The sequence below is a fragment of the Lepidochelys olivacea genome (genome assembly GCF_965140295.1).
Source record: "Lepidochelys olivacea isolate rLepOli2 genome assembly, chromosome: 13".
Classification (NCBI taxonomy): Eukaryota; Metazoa; Chordata; order Testudines; family Cheloniidae; genus Lepidochelys; species Lepidochelys olivacea.
This window is the reverse complement of record NC_140423.1, coordinates 33,331,418-33,352,192: the sequence shown is the minus strand read 5'-3', so window position 1 is coordinate 33,352,192 and position 20,775 is coordinate 33,331,418. Positions and strand designations below refer to the sequence as shown.

Here is a 20,775-nt window from a genome sequence, read left to right as displayed (position 1 = left end):
TGGTTATCTAAAGGGGACTAAAATAGGGTTAATAAAAATTCATAGAATTTAAGGCAAGAAGAGACCAATGTGATCATCTAGTCTGACCTCCTGCATAACACAGGTTAGAGAATTTCCCCAAGTGATTCTTGCATCACGCCCATATCTTATGATTGAATGAGAGCATATCTCTTGGAGAGAGATTCAAATTTTGATTTGGAGACTTCAGACTTGATACCTTTTTTTTATTTTTTGCTGAATTTACAAGCTCAGCTGATAAAAGTAACTGTGTTGACATCATAAAGTTCTGTAAGGTATTTGATTTAGTACTGCATGACATTCTGATTAATTAATTAATTAATTCAAATTAATGCACAATGTCATATATCTATAGGTTGCAAAGTAGGTTGCATATACAGGATTGAGGACTGTGCCATCAAAAGCAGTTACTCTGAAAAGGGCTTGGGTGTTACAGTGGATAACCAACCGAATTTGAGATCCCAGTGTGACGATGTGGCTAAGAGAGTTAATCAATCTCTGGATGTATATAAAAGGAATATTGAGTAGGAATAGAGAGGTGGTATTGCATACATATACATAATTAGCGTGACCATGACTGGAATACTGTTTCCACTTCTGGTGGCCACACTTTAAAAAGGACCTTGAAAAATTGGGAAGTGTTAAAAAAAGAGCTGTGAGAATGATCATAGGTTTGAAAAATCTGCTTTACAGTGAAGGACTCAAGAAGCTCACTCTATTTAGCTTACACAAGAGAATGTTAACAAGCAACTTGATCACAGTCTGTATGTTCCAAAACAAGGAGAAGAGTTCTGACTGTAGAAATCTGTTTGATCTAGCAGATAAAGGCATATCAGAATTCAGTGGTTAGAACCTGAAGCTAGATAAATTCAGATTTGAAATAAGGGCACACATTTTTTAAAAAAATGAGAACAAATATCACTGGAACAACTTACCCAGGGACGTGGTGGATTTTTGTCTTTAAAACGAGATTGGATGTCTCTTTCAAATGTTCAGATTCAACTAGAAGTTTTGTGCTGGATTCAGATCAGGTAAAGGTCCTCCAAGTGTCACAGCTATATGCAAGGTGGAACAGATTGTCTAGAATAAGAAGTTAGCACATATCAAAAGGGACCATTCAAGGTAAAGTAGCCCATTAGCCCTTCTGCAGTCATATGGCAAAAACAGTGGGTTAGTGGGTTGCATATTGTGGTAAGAAGCCAAGCCATAAATCCAGTGACTCTGTTCAGTCCAGGATTTTTAGTGTCGAGCAGAGTTATGAATTTAAGCTTCCAGGCTCATCTTTCGAAAGTGTGGTGGGCAGATACTCCACCAGAGAAGTAGATCACATCATGGAATGGGCCACCCAAATACCCCAAGACATCCTGCTTCAATACGGAAATAAACCCCACTCTGACTGCACACCCATAGTTGTCACCGACCCCTCCGTGCTGGAATCCATACAGGGTATCATCAAACAACTACAACCTATACTCGATGGGGACCCGATCCTGAAATAAATCTTTCCTGAATTCCCACTTCTGGCCTTCATGCAACTCCCCCCGACCTCTCCAAGCTCATCATCAGAAGCAAGTTCCCCACACAGACCAGGACACACTAACTCAAAGCAGCAACAGACCGTGCCATAACAGATGCAAAACCTGCAGACATATCTCCACTGCTACAATGATCAACACTCCCCACAACACACCTTTCAAGATCCATGCATCCTACACATGCCTTTCACAACATGTGGTGTACCTCATCCCATGCACTAAGTACCCCAATAACAGCTATGTGGGTGAAATCGACAGTCAATACACACTCAAATAAACTCACACAGGAAAATGATAAAAAAGACAAAAACACGATGTCACATGTGGGTGAACACTTTTCACAGAGCCATCACTCTATATCTGACCTATCATCCTATTCCTCCAAGGAAACCTGCACAACGCTTCCAGAAGATAAGTCTGGGACTTTAAATTCATAGCTTTGCTAAACCCTAAATATCCTGGACTGAACAGAGACCATGGATTTATGGCTTATTACAAAGATGTGTAACCCACTAACCCTTCTTTTTGTCCGGTGACTGCACAGGTGTTAATGGGCCACTCTACCTTGAATGGTCCCATAGAATATGTGCTATCTACTTATACTAAACAATCTGTTTCACCTTGTATTTTGCGGTGATCCTTGAAGTACCTTTCCCAGACTTGAAAAAGAGCTCTGTGGGGCTTGAAAGCTTGTCTCTCTCACCAACAGAAGTTGGTACAATAAAAGATATTACCTTGCCCACCTTGTCACTATGAAACCCAGATGGACCTGCAGGCTGATATGTTATTGGTACACAGGGCAGTGTGGCTGCATCCCCATCACCAAGAGTGGAAGACCGGCAAGAAGATTCCATCCCAAGACACGAAAGGGGCAAGAAGTGGGTGCTCAGAGAGACCAGAAAAGGGGAAAGGGGGCAGCTGCCTGTCACCATATCACTGACAAACACTGATTAATTCATTCTCCACACGTGTGACAGTGTGGCAAAATGGGCAATGATTTTTCTCTCTTTTTCATAGACAGGGAACTGAGACGTAAGTTGGGGAAGTTATAGGGCCTATGGAAATTTGGGGAAGTTCTCTGGCCTGTGTTATACAGGAGGTCAGACTAGATTATCACAATGGTCCCTTCTGGCCTTGGAGTCTATGAAGCTACGATTCTATAAGATATTTTACCCAGGAATGAAAAGTTACTACTCAAGTGTCCTATTGGCTGTTATTTTCAAAGGGACATGCTATAACTTTCAGTGGGAGCCAGAAACTTAAGCTCCGTTGAAAAAAAACTCAGCCATGATGAATAAGAATTGTGATGGAGAATAGCACTGAAAATAGTCCCATGGCATTCCATCAATTAATAAGATGTCTTCTTCTGGAATATTGTGTTCTGTTACTGATCTCCCCATCTCAAAATGGGATACAGCAGAAATAGAGGGAGTTCAGATCTGGACAGGAAAAAAAAGGTTTGAAAGAATGAAAAATATCTTTGTTGAGAAGATAGATGGAAACAAAAGGGCTGTTAAGTAGAGCTAGCTGGGAAGATATTTTCTATCCTATGTACAATTTTGATGAAAATGATGAAAAAAACCAACCCATAAAATATTATTGAAATGTTTGCAGTTTTCATTAAAAAAACCACCACCACCACCACCACCCCCAATTTGGGGGTACAGGGAGGTTGGTTGTCAAAAACAAACAAGTAAACAAACTTACCACTTTTTGGATTTTCTTTTTTTCAGCAAAAACACTTTTTTTATTAAAGCAATTTATTTTGGTGAAATTTCTGTTTCCTCAAAAATCTATTTCCCATCAAAAGAAATTTTTGAAAAGAAAAGAAAAGAATATCAATTTGGACTAAACAAAAAACAAAAAAAGAGAAAAAATTACCTGTTGTGAAAGCTGACACTTCATCTGTTCTGTCTTGAACAGTAATCAGACACATTCCATTGGCAACATCTCTCTCTCTCATATAAAACACAGCCTCCATCCATCCGACATGTACCCAGCCATGTCTAAGACAAGCACCATTATATCAGACAGAACAAGGTAAATCCTCAGAATGGTCCACTGACAACATTCATTCCCTTGGCTTTTTATTGTTTATTTCAGATCACGAAGACCCAGGGAATTCTTCCTCTCTCTCTCTGTCTCCTCCTACTTCCCACTCCCTCCTGTTTCATGGATTTTACAAATATTTTGGCATGTGCTACCAAAGGGATCTATTAACATGTTTATGTAGCTTTGATCATAGGCAATTTCACTCCTGTCACTGTGACCCCAGAGGAGACAATCTGGCTATTTAATCTCATGTGGTAAATGAGATCTCTTCTGATCAAGCCACTTTTATCTTTCTTTTAAACTTTGAAGCAGAGTCATCTAGAGATTGGGTTATTTTCAAAGTTTATGGCCAAATTCTCTAGCAGTATCTGAAGTCGGCCTTTAGTTGTGTGCAGTTAGTGACATGATCTCGAAAAAAAAATCCCATAACATATCAGCATGGCTTTTGTATATTGTAGGCAGACAGGGTGGAATATTTAAGTTTGAGGAATAGACTCCAAGCTATCCGATTCCTATCCCTTACCCTCTGCTTCCCCCAAGGGCATTTAGGGAAGTATCATCCACTTTCCCTTCCCCCCAACTCAAGAAAGAGCCAAACCCTTGGAGCCCGACAGACCCAAACAGCAATCCAAACAAAGCAGCAGCCAAATTGCACTAGGTACAGTCTACCCGGTGACCACAGTCTACTTGGTGACACACATGTGCAGAGCTTATTTCGTGGGTGGAGTTCAGAAGAGTATCACCCATACTTTTTTTCCAGGATCTACCTATGTTCCCACTCACCCACTGTTTTTTTCTGCCAGATAGTGGCACTACAGAGGAACCTGAGGCATGTCAACAGCAAGTGTTCCATGGACCACCAATGAATCACAGCCCATAGTTTGGTTAAATGTTGTATCTACCTGGTTTTTGTTTGGTTGTCTGGTTGGTATTTGCAGTATTCAACCAGCTTCTGTCATGAGCACCAACCTAAGGAGCAATGAAACAGCCACCTTGATTACAAACATGTGGTCTTTCCTAGCAGGAAAACCAAGATGTGGGCAGCTCAAAAAGGCACAATTAAGAGGTGTCATGGTTACGGTGCTAATTGCACCTCCAACCACTGTGTGGTCTCTCCGAGTGTACTGGCTCACGTGCTTGGTATCTTGCCCATGGAATCTTACGATTCTTCTACTCTTGGACCAGGACCTGGGTACAACCCCTCATCTAATGCCAACCTCTTATTACTGAATAGGTTCAACTAGACACTTGTATTTCCTCCCTTTGGGGGCCTATGACCACTGATATGGTGATAAACAGCCTTCTGAAAACAATTTCAGTTACTAGCAAACAGAACAAAGCTTTAGATGAAATCATTTCAAAACAACAACCAGTCCACATGCATGTTTTGACTCCTCTAATCTTACATTTCACTAAAGCTAAGTCCAATGGTATTTCCACTTAAGTTACAGGAATAGAACAGAACCATCTTACCTTCTCTTAGGAAGCCAAGAAACTTTTGGTCCTAGTTTGTCTTCCAGAGAATGACTCCTCCTAGTCTGTCTTTCAGAAAAGCTAGGTTTTTAAAAAAGAAACCACCCTCACTATGTCTCTCTGGCCACCAATTAATGTACAATATCGTTCAATGATCTGTGTTACAGGCCTGAGCTGTGAAATCTTCTTTCTTCTGTCCCAGACCGGTTTCTCACAGCCGGCCAGGCAAATGTGCTAAGATGCTGCTCCCAGATGGTTGCTCAGTTGTTTGGTAGTTAGACTCATTCAGCCTTAATGGCTCACAATCATTGCTCTAGCAACTGGTGGGGGAAGATGTGCTGTAACTGTGTCCTCCCCTGGCATTTCAATATGACGTGTGAAATCGAGTACATAAACCATATTTTAGGGTAGAGATCAAGGTTCACCACTGAGTGCCCCCACTTTTGTCATAACAGGTTTTGCACATTTTGATTTATTTTCTGTGTTTCTGTTGCACATTTGCCTAAAAGACCAGATCATAGAATCAGAGAAATGTTGGGCTGGAAGGTACCTCGAGAAGTCGTCAAGTCCAGCCAATGTGTTGAGGCCGGACCGAGTAAGCATAGACCATCCCTGACAGGTTTGCCCAACCTGTTCCTAAAATCCTCCAATGATGGGGATTCCACAACCCCCCTTGGGAGCCTGTTCCAGAGCTAGAATCATAGAATTATAGAATATCAGGGTTGGAAGGGACCTCAGGAGGTCATCTAGTCCAACCCTCTGCTCAAAGCAGGACCGATCCCCAATTAAATCATCCCAGCCAGGGCTTTGTCAACCCTGACCTTAAAAACTTCTAAGGAAGGAGATTCCACCACCTCCCTAGGTAACGCATTCCAGTGCTTCACCACCCCCCAAGTGAAAAAGTTTTTCCTAATATCCAACCTAAACCTCCCCCACTGCAACTTGAGACCATTACTCCTTGTTCTGTCTTCTGCTACCACTGAGAACAGTCTAGAGCCATCCTCTTTGGAACCCCCTTTCAGGTAGTTGAAAGCAGCTATCAAATCCCCCCTCATTCTTCTCTTCCGCAGACTAAACATCCCCAGTTCCCTCAGCCTCTCCTCATAAGTCATGTGTTCTAGACCCCTAATCATTTTTGTTGCCCTCCACTGGACTCTTTCCAATTTTTCCACATCCTTGTAGTGTGGGGCCCAAAACTGGATACAGTCTCCAGATGAGGCCTCACCAATGTCAGATAGAGGGGAATGATCATGTCTCTCGATCTGCTGGCAATGCCTCTACTTATACATCCCAAAATACCCTGAGAGTTAAAAAGGTTTTCCTAATATCTCCCTGGCTGCAGACTAAGCCCATTCTTGTCCTCCTTTCAGTGTATATTGAGAACAATTGATCACCTTCCTCTTTATAACAACCTTTAACATATGTGTACACTATTATCAGGTCCCCCCTCAGTCTTCTTTTCTCAATACTAAACATGCCCAGTTGTTTTACCCTTTCCTAACAGGTCAGGTTTTCTAAACCTTTGATCACTTTTGTTGCTCTCCACTAGACTTGCTCCAATGTGTCCAATCTGGCGCGCAGAATGGATACAGCACTCCAGCTCTTCTAGTAGACATTGCTAATGCTGCTTCATTCAATGAAAACAAGAGGTGATTGTGCTCTAACAATGTAGTGAATACTTGGAGCTGGGGGAAATTTACCCTTGTAAAGACGACCAGAATCACACAAAGCTCATGTCCCTCTTAAGTCTTCAAAATATAATTCTGAAAATAGCACAATTTAGGGAATCTGTCTATGTACAGCTTATGAACTCTGGAGGATGTTATGAAATTCTTGAATCATGGAATGCCTCAGTGGCTGTGGAGTCAACCATCTGCTCTCAGGATTGTAGCACATCCTTTCCGGACAGGGTACAAGGGTGGGTCATTAGATCGTAATGCTCACCTATTCAGATGGAACCACATTAGGAAAATGGGATGGCTGAAGCCTAGGGAAACCAGTTCAGCCAAGGTTGTCTACACTACATCCTATGTTGGCAAAACTTATGTTGCTCAGGGGTGTGAATATTCCACCCATCCCCCAAGCGACATAAGTTACACCAACATAAGCGCTTGCCTGCACAGCACTATGTCAGAGGGAGAGCTTCTCCTGCCGACACAGCTTATGCTGCTCACGGAGGGGGTTTTATGCTGACCAGAGAGCTCTCTCTGGTTGGCACAGAGCATCTTCACCACATGTGCCCTGCAGTGAGGCAGCTGTACTGGTGCAGTGCGGTACATATAGACATGGCCCAAGTTTCTCTGCAGAGCTCTGGAGAGTGGAAAATGCCCCGCAGCAGAACAAAGAAACCCAGGCAGTGGTGTTAGCCTTTAGAAACAGCAGAGGCTCAGTGAGTCAAAAGGAGACACCCAGAAAACGTTGGGAAGGAGAGAGGATGAGACAGGCTTGCTTCCGTAGCAGGGGGTTCTTGTTTAACTGTGGGACCACTGACGGAGAAGGAGGCTAGCTGACGTAGAGAGAGAGAGACTCTATGATTCAGAGACGAAGACATGTGGACATGGGGTGGATCCAGGACACCCCAAAGGACTCTGTCATAAGCCTAGAGAATGCTCCAGAATAATGAGGAAACTGAGGCAAGGAAATGCATGTTGGTGTGTTTATTATTTCTGCCTAGATCTACATATTTTCTGTGATACGTAAAGAGTTCAAGAACTCTATGCAGAGCCTGTCTGTGTGTCTGTTTGTGTCACTGTCACATGCTTCATAAGAGCTGTTGTGTGAGAATGACACACTCTTGGTCTGAGGTGCTCAGGTTTCTTAATTCAGATCTTTATTTGAACCAAAAGCACACCTTGTGATGACAGTTCCGGTTAGAGTGAGAAACAACAGATGTACAGAAAAAGATGGGCCTCAGTCACCTTCTCCTGGGTGGGTCACAATGACATTCTCCTACCATACTCTCCCAACCCCCGTACATTCTAATACAGAGATACCCATCCATGACATTGCGGGGAAACACCCAGACCCATAAGAGGTTCTACCACCGCCTGCCTTGTAACTTTCCAGAAGTCACATCTTCTAATTTACATATTCATTAGCTCTTATCCAATCAACATGAAGTATTATGTGTCTTGTCCAACTCATACAATATGCATGTGTAAGCTTCAGGTTGAATAATGTTTGCTGTCCACACTATTTTCGTGTTGTTATTTCTCTTTTCTAATTGGCTTATTACCCCTATTCGTGCACCAGTCAAGTGTACTTGGCCAGGCCGTTTTACCCTTTACTCTATATAGGGGTTTTCCTATTTTTCCTTAAGCAAGTTTTGGCAGTTTGTTCTGGCCTCTTCTCTATATTCTCTTCTCCGTACATATCACCCTTGTCCTACACAGTGGCTTAAAAATGTCATTTAAGCAAGTTTACATAAAAACAAGTCGGAAAAGCAACACCCATGCCAAACAAAGGCTAGGTCAAAAGGCAGCCAGGGCAGAATAAGTATCATTGTGGTCTGTCCAAATTTATATCATTAGATATGATCATCAAGACACTTCCCAGCAGAGTTAAACCATAAACCCAGGGTGTCTACACCATGGGGAGTTCTGGAAGAGGATGTACTTAGGCTACAGGGGAGGCTGAAGGGGTTAATTTTGCTCGTGGTGGGGCTCCAGGACAGTTGGGATATGGAGTCCCATTTCAGTAAAACGGTAACAGACAGACCTCCTGTGCCCAGGACATGCGCTTGAGGTGCCCTGGTAGAGACCGTTCCGCAGCCTGCTCAGATTTCAGGAAATGTAAAGCAGACAGGTCCAGTGGATTGGGACCCAACACAGCAGCCTGGAGAATTTCTCCTGGAGGTCATTTTACTGGGGCTGTGTGTGTGCCAGGCATTCTCAGTTAACCAGATTGTAATTCCTTGGTGTCTCTGAAATCATAAACCTCCTGGGTCTCTCTACATACATAGAAACATCCAGGTTACTCTAGATGTGAATTTCAGATAGCTACATCATAGAAGAAGAAAAATGAACAAAAACAATATCTCATCTTCTCTCTTTTTCTTTCATACCCACCCACATCCACACACTTGCACACTTTTCAGGTAACCTTTGAGTTAGAAAACCATTGGTGAAGCGTTTTGGAGTGTTTAACATTAGAATTTCTCTGCTGAATTTTCTTCCCTTGTGATTTCACTTGAAAATGTGGGCACAGAACTTGGCTACATCTTGGGAGGAAGCCAGATTTTATGGATGACCCTGCCCAAGGCATCTTTCATGTCTTTGTTCCTCAGGCTGTAGACAATGGGGTTGAACATGGGAGTCACCACCATGTAGCGCAGGGAGAACATTTTGTTGAAATCCAGAGACTGGTTTCCTGACAGCGCCACATACGTGATGATCAGATCCCCATAGAACGTTGAGACAACAATGAGGTGAGAGGAACAGGTGGAAAAGGCTTTTTTCCTCCCAGCAATGGATGGGATTCTCAGGATGGTCAAGATGACATAGACATAGGATGCGATGGTCAGGATGCTAAGATCAGGGATGTTACCTTAATGATGCTGGTGTCTTCACAGGAAAGTCTCAATACTGCTGTTAAATCACAAAATAAATGGTTAATTTCACCCAGGCTGCAAAATGCCAGCATAGATGTCGTAATTACTGTGAAGGAAGGAGCCACAAATCCACATGTCCAAGAAACAGTTGCCAACAGAAGGCAAGTCCTGGGGCTCATCAGAGTTACATAATGTAATGGTCTGCATATTGCCAAGTATCAGCCAAGGACATCCCTGTGAGGAGGAAACATTCAGTAGTCCCCAGGAAACTAAAAACATACAATTGGAGGCAACAACCTGGTAGAGAGATGGTCTTGTCCAGAAAACTCACCAGCAGCCTGGGATGACATTGGACACATAGCCGGTTTCCAGGAAGGACAAGTTGCTGAGGACGAAGTACATGGGAGTGTGGAGATAATGGTCAGTCCAAACTATGAGAATGAGGAGGATGTTCCTAGCAATGGTTGCCAGGTAGATAATGAAAAACATCACAGAGTGTGTTATCTGCAGCTTTGGACGGGTCTCAAATCCAACCAGCAGAAATGCTGTGACAGTGGTTTGGTTCACCTTCTCTAGCCCTGCCATTGGTTGTCTAGAGAAAAACAATGTTGTGTTGTAAAAAAATTAAGTACTATGGAAAACAGACACAATCACATGCACACTGCAGAGAGTAGGATTAGAATCCTGGCCCTTTAGCTCCAAGATTACAGATTTCTACCAACTGAACTAAAAGCAACCGTCACAAGTCAGAAATCAGGTAATCCTTGATCCCTCCAAACTCAGTTCTCTTCCTAACATACTATCCCCAATCACCTGTGAAGTGTCTGTCCAACTGGACTTTTAATCTCCAGCCATAAAAGCTGCCCCCACATTTATTCTACTATCTCACCTGCTCTTAAACCTTTTCATTCCAACATTTCCATAATCTTATGAACACACTGGAAAGCTCAAAAGTACTTTACTGTTTGTGACGCCAATATGATCTAGTGGTTCTGTCTATCAAGGTGTTTACATGAAACCAACAGTGTAACGAGTGCTTCACAAATACTAATTCTTTTAACCTCACAACACCAACTTGAAGTAAGGGAATATTGTCATCTTAAATTCATCTATTAGGAACTGAGGCGCAGAGAGATCAGCAGTCTTACACCTTGTGTCATTGTTTACACCTTTGTAAAACACTATCAGATCAGAACAAACAGGCTAGCTTCTCAGCTGGCATAACCAGGAGATGTCATCTCCAGATAGTGGGCTGGCCTGTAATGTTTTGTACAGATGTAAATAGGTTAGAGAAAGGTAGATGGGGAATTGCTGAGAATTATTTTGGATATTGGCAGAGCCAGGAATTGAACACATATATCCAATGATTGAGTAGTGGGCTATCCTTTCTGAACAGTGAAAGGCATACATTTCTGTTGACTTCCCGGCTATGCTGCTCATTCCTTGGCTGAGGAGCTGGTGTACACCTGAGGAATGCCATACATGAAGCAGAATGGGCACACAAGACACAGAAATGCAACTCCCATGAGGCATGACGGTGGCACTTCCAAATGAGATTTCTTCAGTTTTGGACCACAAATGGCTGAAAAATCCAAGCTTTTCCACTTTCACAGGTTTGTTTTTTTGGACAAAGAAGTTGACATTTGACATTTTTTGTGGGATAAAAAAAAGTTTAATTGAAAATTCAACTTTCTATCGAAAGCCAGTTTTGGTGGAAAATTTTCAACCTGCCCTCCTCTTAGCTTTGAAAACGTTAGTGCCTGTTTTTTTTTAATCTCACTTATATCAGTGTAAAGCATGACTAACTGTTAAATGCAATGGGCCTGATCATCAACTCACTCACCCAGGTGAGAAACCCCACAAATGTTTCTTCAAGAGCACCAATGTTGTCCTAGCCCAAAAGTTTGTGAGTGTTGTGGCAAGATGGCCAATTTTAGTCTGGTGGGTCCTGAGTTTTTCTTGGCAGGGAGCTAAGATGCCACCCTTTGACCCTGCTCTTGGGTGCCGAGGGCCCCGCTACAAGCCCGGGAAGGTGGTAGAGGAGGGAAGCTGGGGAGGGGTCTGGGTTTGTTCCTCACTCTGAGTCCCAGCTCCTCTCAACCCCTGTGAGTTTCTTACCCTTGTCCCCCTGAGGTGGGGTTACCCTCAGTCCTTAGACGCTGGGGGGAAGGGAGTCTCCCTGTCCTGCTGGGCAGGATCTCCCTTACTCCAATTCTCAGGTCTTTCAAATCTCTCAACACACCTCTAAGCTCCAGACCTTTCTCCTTCCTCCTTCTCCCCTGTCTGCCTGACACAGGGGGTTTTATTAGGTTCCTAACAGGACCTTAATTGACTACAGGTGCTCCAATTAATCTGCAGCCACTTTCCCCAGTCTACAGGGAACCAAGCCTTAATTAGCCTTGAGCTTATATATTTCCCCTTTAGCACTCTTCTAGTGCTCCCTGACCTTCCTGTATCACAGTGTCTAAACATTTACAACTGTGCATGTTGATCCAGATTAATTGTTGTTAAAAGGAACACGAACTCTTGTCTTGAGAAATCACCTTTGTGTGACTGTGAACCATGTGTCATTAAATCATTGTCATTAGATATACAATAAATCCATTCCTAATTTTCTCTTGCTTGTCTTTTTGAGTGCAGATTGGAAACAGGTGAAACACAATCAATTTACACTAACAAAAAGAATTAAAATGTTACCTGAAGAAGAAGTTTGTATGATATTCCTTCTGACACGAAACCTTCTGTTAGCATCTATCTATCTATCTAGCCATCTAGCTATCTAGCTATCATGTCTAAAATACATATCTTTTGAGTGGCTGTGCACTCTGATATCTGTTGGGTTTTTTAGGACATTGTCCCATCAGTAACGAGAGAAGATCATTAATACCATTCATTCTTCTTTGGTTTGAGACCAGAAAGGCGCAAGCTATTTCTCAGTGTCTCCCAAACTCCTCTCACTTCCCACTCACCCACTCATATAATGCCTTTTTATAGTTTTGTGGATTATAATTTCAGAGGGATCTATTAATGTGTTTGCCCTGTTGAGATCAGAGTCAATTGGACTATTTTAATTTTGCTCCCTGATGGGATTTTTACTAACTTCCTACCCTGACAAATGAAATAGAATTCATAGGAAATCGACCTCCAACTGTCCTAAATAGCTTTGAAAATCCCACACTCTATCTTTCCACATAGTTGAACAGATAGGCAGTCAAGGACAGATTTTTTAAAGGGTTTTAAGCACCTGTTTTGATTTCCAAAAGCACCCAGGAGCCAATGCCAATTGAAATAATGGGAGTTAGATGCCTAGATATTTTAGAAAGTTCCATAAGGTGCCTAAGTACCTTTAAAATTTGTCCTCAGGTGACAAACTCCCATTGATTTCAAAATCTGGCCCTTGGTCGTTACGCAGTATAGCTGCTCCTTCTCCACACCACATCATCTTCTTCCCCTAGTGCCCATTAGCTGATCCTTTCCTATCCTTTTTTTGCCTGGGAAGCTATCTTATCTCATTATACAGTATCACCACACCTTTCACATGAATTACAGTACTCTTTTCATAGGACTCATCCTTTGCTGTCATTTAAACAAACTGCACTTTTAAGACTATTTTCCCCATAGTTCCCAGTTCTCTTTTCTTTCTTGTTTTATTAGTCTACACCCATGTACCTCTACATGGAAACTATCTATCTATCTATCTATCTATCTATCTATCTATCTATCTATCTATCTATCTATCTATCTATCTAACGGAACATGGCCATAAATGCCTCATTAATTGTCCTGGTGATGTGATGGAGGCCAGACGGTAGATCTTCAACTGGTGTAAACTGGCACAGCCATTGAACTTAATTAATCTAAACTGATTACCACCAGCCGAGGATCTGGCCCCAGGTTTCTAATGCATTTTGCAGGAATGGCAGCTGCCATGTAGGATAGAGTGAGTCTCTATAGGATGACAGCAATTTGGTATCTTTCCTTGTCCCCAGCTCATCCTGCTTCTCCTTTCCAAGACAATACAAAGCCACTAAGTGGCAGCAGAGTATATGAGATGGATGGAAAGCGGGAGGGATGGGCGTGAGATCTCTCATGTCTTTGGCAGAGTTGCTGTAACTGCAATGTCTTTGCTTTTGTGTTCTATGCTATCGGACCTAGAAGCATTTTGCTACCTCCATAGATACAAGGAGCCATTGCTCAATATGTATTCAGTCTTTGCTCAGCCAAATAACAGGACCCAGCCAAACACAACTGCCCTTCCTCTGCCTAAACAACAAATATGACCAGTTGGAGTTCGCAAACCCTGATCCCCCAAACTGGATCCCTTCCCAACATACTGATTCCAATCACAGCAGCTGAGAGTCAGGCTCTCTGTATTTATCTAGGTGTTTTCAAGACACCAGTCACTACAAGACCTAGGTTCAAATCTAAAGAACATCCAAAGGAGGGATATGTTTTGGCCTTGGTCCAGAAAATGCTATCCATGGTGAAGTGAAGGTATTGTACCAGGATTCACCCATTTTTCATGCAATCTGGAGCCCCTAGTGCAACCCATGCTTGATGGGTGTGGTGCTCTGTCCAAGTCTAGTGGCACCTGGATCACCTAGAGATTGATAAGTCTGCTACAGCCTTGACTAAGAGCCTTGTGGCTTTTAGTCAGTGCAGTAGAGGCTCATGCACTAAATTTCAGGGGTCCCAGTTTCTATCATGCCCATCGATGACTGGGGTCTGTCAGTGTTACACCAGCACACCATAACGGTGACCAGTGCCATGGGCCCACCCCTACATGCATAGCAGTCTTCAACTATCATAGAATATCAGGGTTGGAAGGAACCTCAGGAGGTCATCTAGTCCAACCCCCTGCTCAAAAGCAGGACCAATCCCCAACTAAATCATCCCAGCCAGGGCTTTGTCAACCCTGACCTTAAAAACTTCTAAGGAGGGAGATTCCACCACCTCCCTAAATAACGCATTCCAGTGCTTCACCACCCCCCAAGTGAAAATGTTTGTCCTAATATCCAACCTAAACCTCCCCCACTGCAACTTGAGACCATTACTCCTCGTTCTCTCATCTGCTACCACTGAGAACAGTCTAGATCCATCACCTTTGGAACCCGCTTTCAGGTAGTTGAAAGCAGCTATCAAATCCCACCTCATTCTTCTCTTCTGCAGACTAAGTACAGTAACTCCCCACTTAACGTCTTCTCGCTTAATGTTGTTTCAATGTTACGTCCCTGCTCCATTACAGAACATGCTCATTTAAAGTTGTACAATGCTCCGCTATAGCGTCATTTGGCCGCCTGCTTTGTCCTCGGCTAGCAGCCCCCCATCCCTCGATGTGAGGATGATGTCTGCCAAGGGGGTTCATTGGTGAGGTGTTAGGTGGCTGAGGAGCCCACTTCATGCCCTGCAGATTTTCCCACAGAAATGACAGGTGTAATCTTGGAGGAGACATAGTTATGGGCTGGAGTGTTGTGCCCCTTCTTTCCTCCTTTGTTGTTTTTCTTTCTCATGAACCACATCTGTTCTTCTCAAAGTGAGTTGTGGTTTGGTGTATGGTGTGGCACCACTGTGTTCTGTTCTGCACCGAGTCCTCCCAGTTTGTTGGGTTGATGCACCCATTGTTTCATGTTCTCTGTGTATATAAATCTCCCCACTGTATTTTCCACTGCATGCATCCGATGTAGTGGGCTGTAGCTCACGAAAGCTTATGCGCAAATAAATTTGTTAGTCTCTAAGGTGCCACAAGTCCTCCTGTTCTTTTTGCGGATACAGACTAACACAGCTGCTACTCTGAAACCTGTCATTATGCAAGGCACTGAATTTAGCCGAATGGAGTGGAAATATATCAACTTCATGAAAAAACTTGCACAGACACAGACAGACATCATCTTCCTTTCCAAATACAAACAGATGGACATCATACCAAAAGGACTGAAGGTAAAAAATCCATTACAATCTACATACCACACAGACTATGCTGACAGCTTGTGCCACACACTCTCAAAGAAACTGTGGAACCACCTGATCAACATCCTCTACAGCAAACAGGGAAAGATTAAGAATGAGCTCTCCAAACTGGATACTCTCATAAAAAAACAACCTTCCACACAAACTTCCTCGTGGCTGGACTTTACAAAGACTAGACAAGCCATTTACAACACACACTTTGCTTCTCTACAAAAGAAAAAGGACACTAAACTATCTAAACTACAACATGCCACAAAGGGCCACAACAGTGGTTCCCTTAGCCCAGCAATATTGTTAATCTATCCAACTATACTCTTAGCCCAGAAGAAGAATCTGTCCTATCTCGTGGCCTCTCCTTCTGCCCCTCCACCACCACAAACATGATACAGTTCTGTGGTGACCTAGAATCCTATTTTCGACATCTCCAACTCAAGGAATATTTCCAGCATACCTCTGACCAGCATACTAACCCACAGAGACCTTCCTATCAACACTACAAAAAGAAGGATTCTGGGTGGACTCCTCCTGAAGGTTGAAACAACAGACTGGACTTCTACATAGAGTGCTTCCGCCAACGTTCACAGGCTGAAATTCTGGAAAAGCAGCATCACTTGTCCCATAACCTCAGCCGTGCAGAACACAATGCCATCCACAGCCTCAGAAACAACTCTGACCTCATAATCAAAAAGGCTGACAAAGGAAGTGCTGTCATCATCATGAATAGGTCGGAATATGAACAAGAGGCTGCTAGGCAGCTCTCCAACACCACTTTCTACAAGCCATTACCCTCTGGTGCCACTGAGGGTTACCAAAAGAAACTACACCATCTGCTCAAGAAACTCCCTGAAAAAGCACAAGAACAAATCCGGACAGACACACATTTAGAACCACGACCAGGGGTATTCTATCTGCTACCCAAGATCCATAAACCTGGAAATCCTGGACGCCCCATCATCTCAGGCATTGGCACCCTGACAGCAGGATTGTCTGGCTTTGTAGACTCCCTCCTCAGGCCCTACGCTACCAGCACTCCCAGCTGTCTTTGAGACACCACTGACTTCTTGAAGAAACTACAATCCATCGGTGATCTTCCTGAAAACACCATCCTGGCCACTATGGTTGTAGAAGCCCTCTACACCAACATTCCACACAAAGATGGACTACAAGCCGTCAGGAACAGTATCGCCGATAATGTCATGGCAAACCTGGTAGCTGAACTTTGTGACTTTTTCCTCACCCATAACTATTTCACATTTGGGGACAATGTATACCTTCAAATCAGCGGTACTGCTGTGGGTACCCGCATGGCCCCACAGTATGCCAACATTTTTATGGCTAACTTAGAACAATGCTTCCTCAGCTCTCGTCCCCTAATGCCCCTACTCTATTTGCGCTACATTGGTGACATCTTCATCATCTAGACCCATGGAAAAGAAGCCCTTGAGGAATTCCACCATGATTTCAACAATTTCCATCCCACCATCAACTTCAGCCTGGACCAGTCCACACAAGAGATCCACTTACTGGACACTGCGGTGCTAATAAGCGATGGTCACATAAACACCACCCTATACCGGAAACCTACTGACCACTATACTTACCTAGATGCCTCCAGCTTTCACCCAGACCACACCACACAATCCATTATCTACAGCCAAGCTGTACGATACAACCACATTTGCTCCAAGCTCTCAGATGGAGACAAACACCTACAAGATCTCTATCAAGCATTCTTACAACTACATTACCCACCTGCTGAAGTGAAGAAACAGACTGACAGAGCCAGAAGAGTACCCAGAAGTTACCTACTACAGGACAGGCCCAACAAAGAAAGTAACAGAACGCCAGTCACCGTCACCTTCAGCCCCCAGCTAAAACCTTTCCAGTGCATCATCAAGGATCTACAACCTATCCTGAAGGACGACCCATCACTCTCACAGATCTTGGGAGACAGGCCAGTCCTTGCTTACAGACAGCCCCCCAGCCTGAAGCAAATACTCACCAGCAACCACACACCACACAAGAGAACCACTAACCCAGGAACCTATCCTTGCAACAAAGCCCGTTGCCAACTGTGTCTACATATCTATTCAGGGGACACCATCATAGGGCCTAATCACATCAGCCACATTATCAGAGGCTCGTTCACCTGCACATCTATCAATGTGATATATGCCATCACGTGCCAGCAATGCCCCTCTGCTATGTACATTGGCCAAACTGGACAGTCTCTAAGTAAAAAAATAAATGGACACAAATCAGTCGTCAAGAATTATAACATTGAAAAACCATTTGGAGAACACTTCAGTCTCTCTGGTCACTCGATTACAGACCTAAAAGTCGCAATATTACAACAAAAAAACTTCAAAAAGAGACTTCAATGAGAGACTGCTGAATTGGAATTAATTTGCAAACTGGACACCATTAACTTAGGCTTGAATAAAGACTGGGAGTGGATGGGTCATTACACAAAATAAAACTGTTTCCCCATGTTTATTTTTCCCCCTACTGTTCCTCACACATTCTTGTCAAGTGCTGGAAATGGTCCATCTTGACTATCGCTACAAAAGGTTTTTTTTTTCTCTCCTGCTGGTAATAACTCACCTTAACTGATCACTCTCATTATAGTATGCATGGTAACACACATTGTTTCATGTTCTCTGTGTATATAAAATCATCCTACTGTATTTTCCACTGCATGCATCCAATGAAGTGGGCTGTAGCCTATGAAAGCTTATGCTCAAATAAATTTGTTAGTCTCTAAGGTGCCACAAGTACTCCTGTTCTTTTTGCTGATGTTCGTTTGTCAGACTTCCCAGCTGATCCTGAGAATCCTCCTGAGCCATCTCTACTAAAGATGATATTTTAGTATAAAATTTGACAAAAAAATTTGACCAAAGGTGATATTTTAGTATAACATTTGCAATGATAATATTGAAATGAAATATTTTAATCTTATTGAAGTGAAAAGTTTCTCCATTAGGTAAGTATGTTTTCCGGTAATCAAAATGAAATGAGAAACCCTAAACAAGCTGTTTTTTTTTCCATTTAAAACTTTGTGTCCAAATAGACATGCCCATGTAAAATGTTGCAGGTTTGATCAAACTCAATTTTCAGATGGAAAATGACTTAATGGAAAAGAGCTTCAACAAGCTCTGCTGATATGGCCTTTGGACAAAGTTACAATAAGAAATATTTCACTCTAGAACTGAGATGTTTCTTAATTAGAGCCTGTCAAACAACAGGGGAATAGCGGTGGGGAGTTGGAAATCTTCGAATGGCATTTGAAATTTCATTGAGAAGTTTGAAATTCCAAAATTCTGATATCTTTCATGAGCTCTGTAGATTTGTAACAAATAAGAAAAATATTTTTCAAAAAATATTGTCACTTTTCACACTTTATCATAATTCAAAAATATTCAAGGGAAAATCAAAACTTTGAAAATTACAACAAACTCCATTTTAATAGGGATTATATAGATGCAAACAAAAAATGGGGGGGTGGTAAATAATTGCAGATGGTTTTGTATTGAAATTCAAAATCTGCATAAAATATCATAGCAATATAAACTTCAAAATATTTTAACTAGTTCAATATAAGCTTCCATTTATCCTTAGAACTTCCATTAGGGGACACTTCCCTCAGTACTCAAGATGTCTCTAGGGGTATATTCTAATAAGGGAGATTTCTCTTTAGAGCAGAGCTATTCCTTGGTGGATTCTCCAACTGAAAGAAAATTGCCTATATTTTTGGAGGAAAGATCTTGATTCCTATTCTCCGAATTGCTCCTTTAACATCCTTGTTCCTGAGGCTGTAGATAATGGGGTTCAGTATTAGAGTCATCACCGAATAGAACAGAGAGACCAACTTGTCCACATCCGGGGAATGGCTGGATTTGGGGCATATGTAGATGAAAACAGCTGTCCCGTAGAACAGTACCATCACAGTGAGGTGCAACGAGCAGGTGGAGAAAGCGCTGTGTCTGCCTTTGGCAGAGCTCATAGTAAGGATCATGGAGATTATGTGGATGTAGGATACCAGGATCAGCAGGAAGGGCATCATGATGACAAAGGCAGCTGCCACAATGATTTGGATCTCGTTCCAGTAGGTGTCCCCGCAGACCAGCGTCAGCACAAGCTGGATCTCTCACAGAAGAAGTGGCTGATCACGTCGGACCTGCAGAAAGGCAGTGTGAAGATAAATGTTGTGTGGCTCAGGGCCACAAGGCTGCCACAGATCCACGAGCTGGCAGCCAGATGGACGCCCACGGTCTTGTTCATGAAGTCCACACAGCGCAGTGGGTTACGTATGGCACTGTAACAGTCAGAAGCCATAACGGCTAGCAGGCAGCACTCTATCACTCCAAATAACAGAAAGAAATACACCTCTGCCGCGCAACTGGCAAAGGAGACAGTTTTATCCTCTGAGAGGAGGTTGGCCATCATCTTGGGCAGGGTGACAGAGGTGTAGCAGATCTCCAGGAAGGACAAGTTCCTGTGGAAGAAGTACATGGGGGTGTGAAGGGCTGGGTCCACATTTATAAAGATGAGGATGAGGATGTTGCCCAGCATTGTGATGAAATAAATACGTATGAACAACAGAAAGAGAAGGCGCTCCATATGCGGGAGGTTAGAAAAGCCCAGTATAATGAACTCAGTCACTGAGGTGTAATTTTCTGTGGTCCCTTCGGGATATTTCATCTTGAGAAATACAAACAAAATGTATTCACTATTTTGATACAGCATTTAAGTCAAGCAAAACTGTCTATCTATCTTCATACATACCCATCTCTCTATCTCCCTAGACATCTAGTTAGTTAGCTAGCTAGCTAGTTAGCTATCTCTCTGTCCATCTACCTATCCATCTATCTTCATACATATCCATCTATCTATCAGGGCTGACATCATATTGGCCAGATTCTGTCCTCACAACAAGTGTAAATCCATGGCAACTTCACTTAAGTCAATGGTTCTCAGCTGTCTCAGTTACATCAAACGTAGACTTGTGTATTTCCAAGACCGCATTGGAAATGCATCTGTTTTATACCAATAGAGAATCTGCACCAGTTAAGTTGCAACTCTGGAAGGCTGAATCCAGCACAGAGAATTTACACTGATGTCACTAAGATCAAAATCCGTCTCTCAAAGCCTGAATGTTGCAATGTAGATACAACAGAAACA

The 20,775-nt window shown here is 42.8% G+C and overlaps 1 protein-coding gene across 1 annotated transcript; it reads right to left on the bottom strand.

Moving 5' to 3' along the window:
* Window positions 1-9,291: 9,291 nt before the first annotated feature.
* Window positions 9,292-20,295, bottom strand: LOC311529435 (olfactory receptor 10C1-like; the record flags this gene model as incomplete). The annotated part of the gene is given in 4 exon segments (XM_084645409.1): window positions 9,292-9,604; window positions 9,959-10,219; window positions 19,341-19,741; window positions 19,744-20,295. Coding segments are annotated over 4 exon segments (1,527 nt in total).
* Window positions 20,296-20,775: the final 480 nt, after the last annotated feature.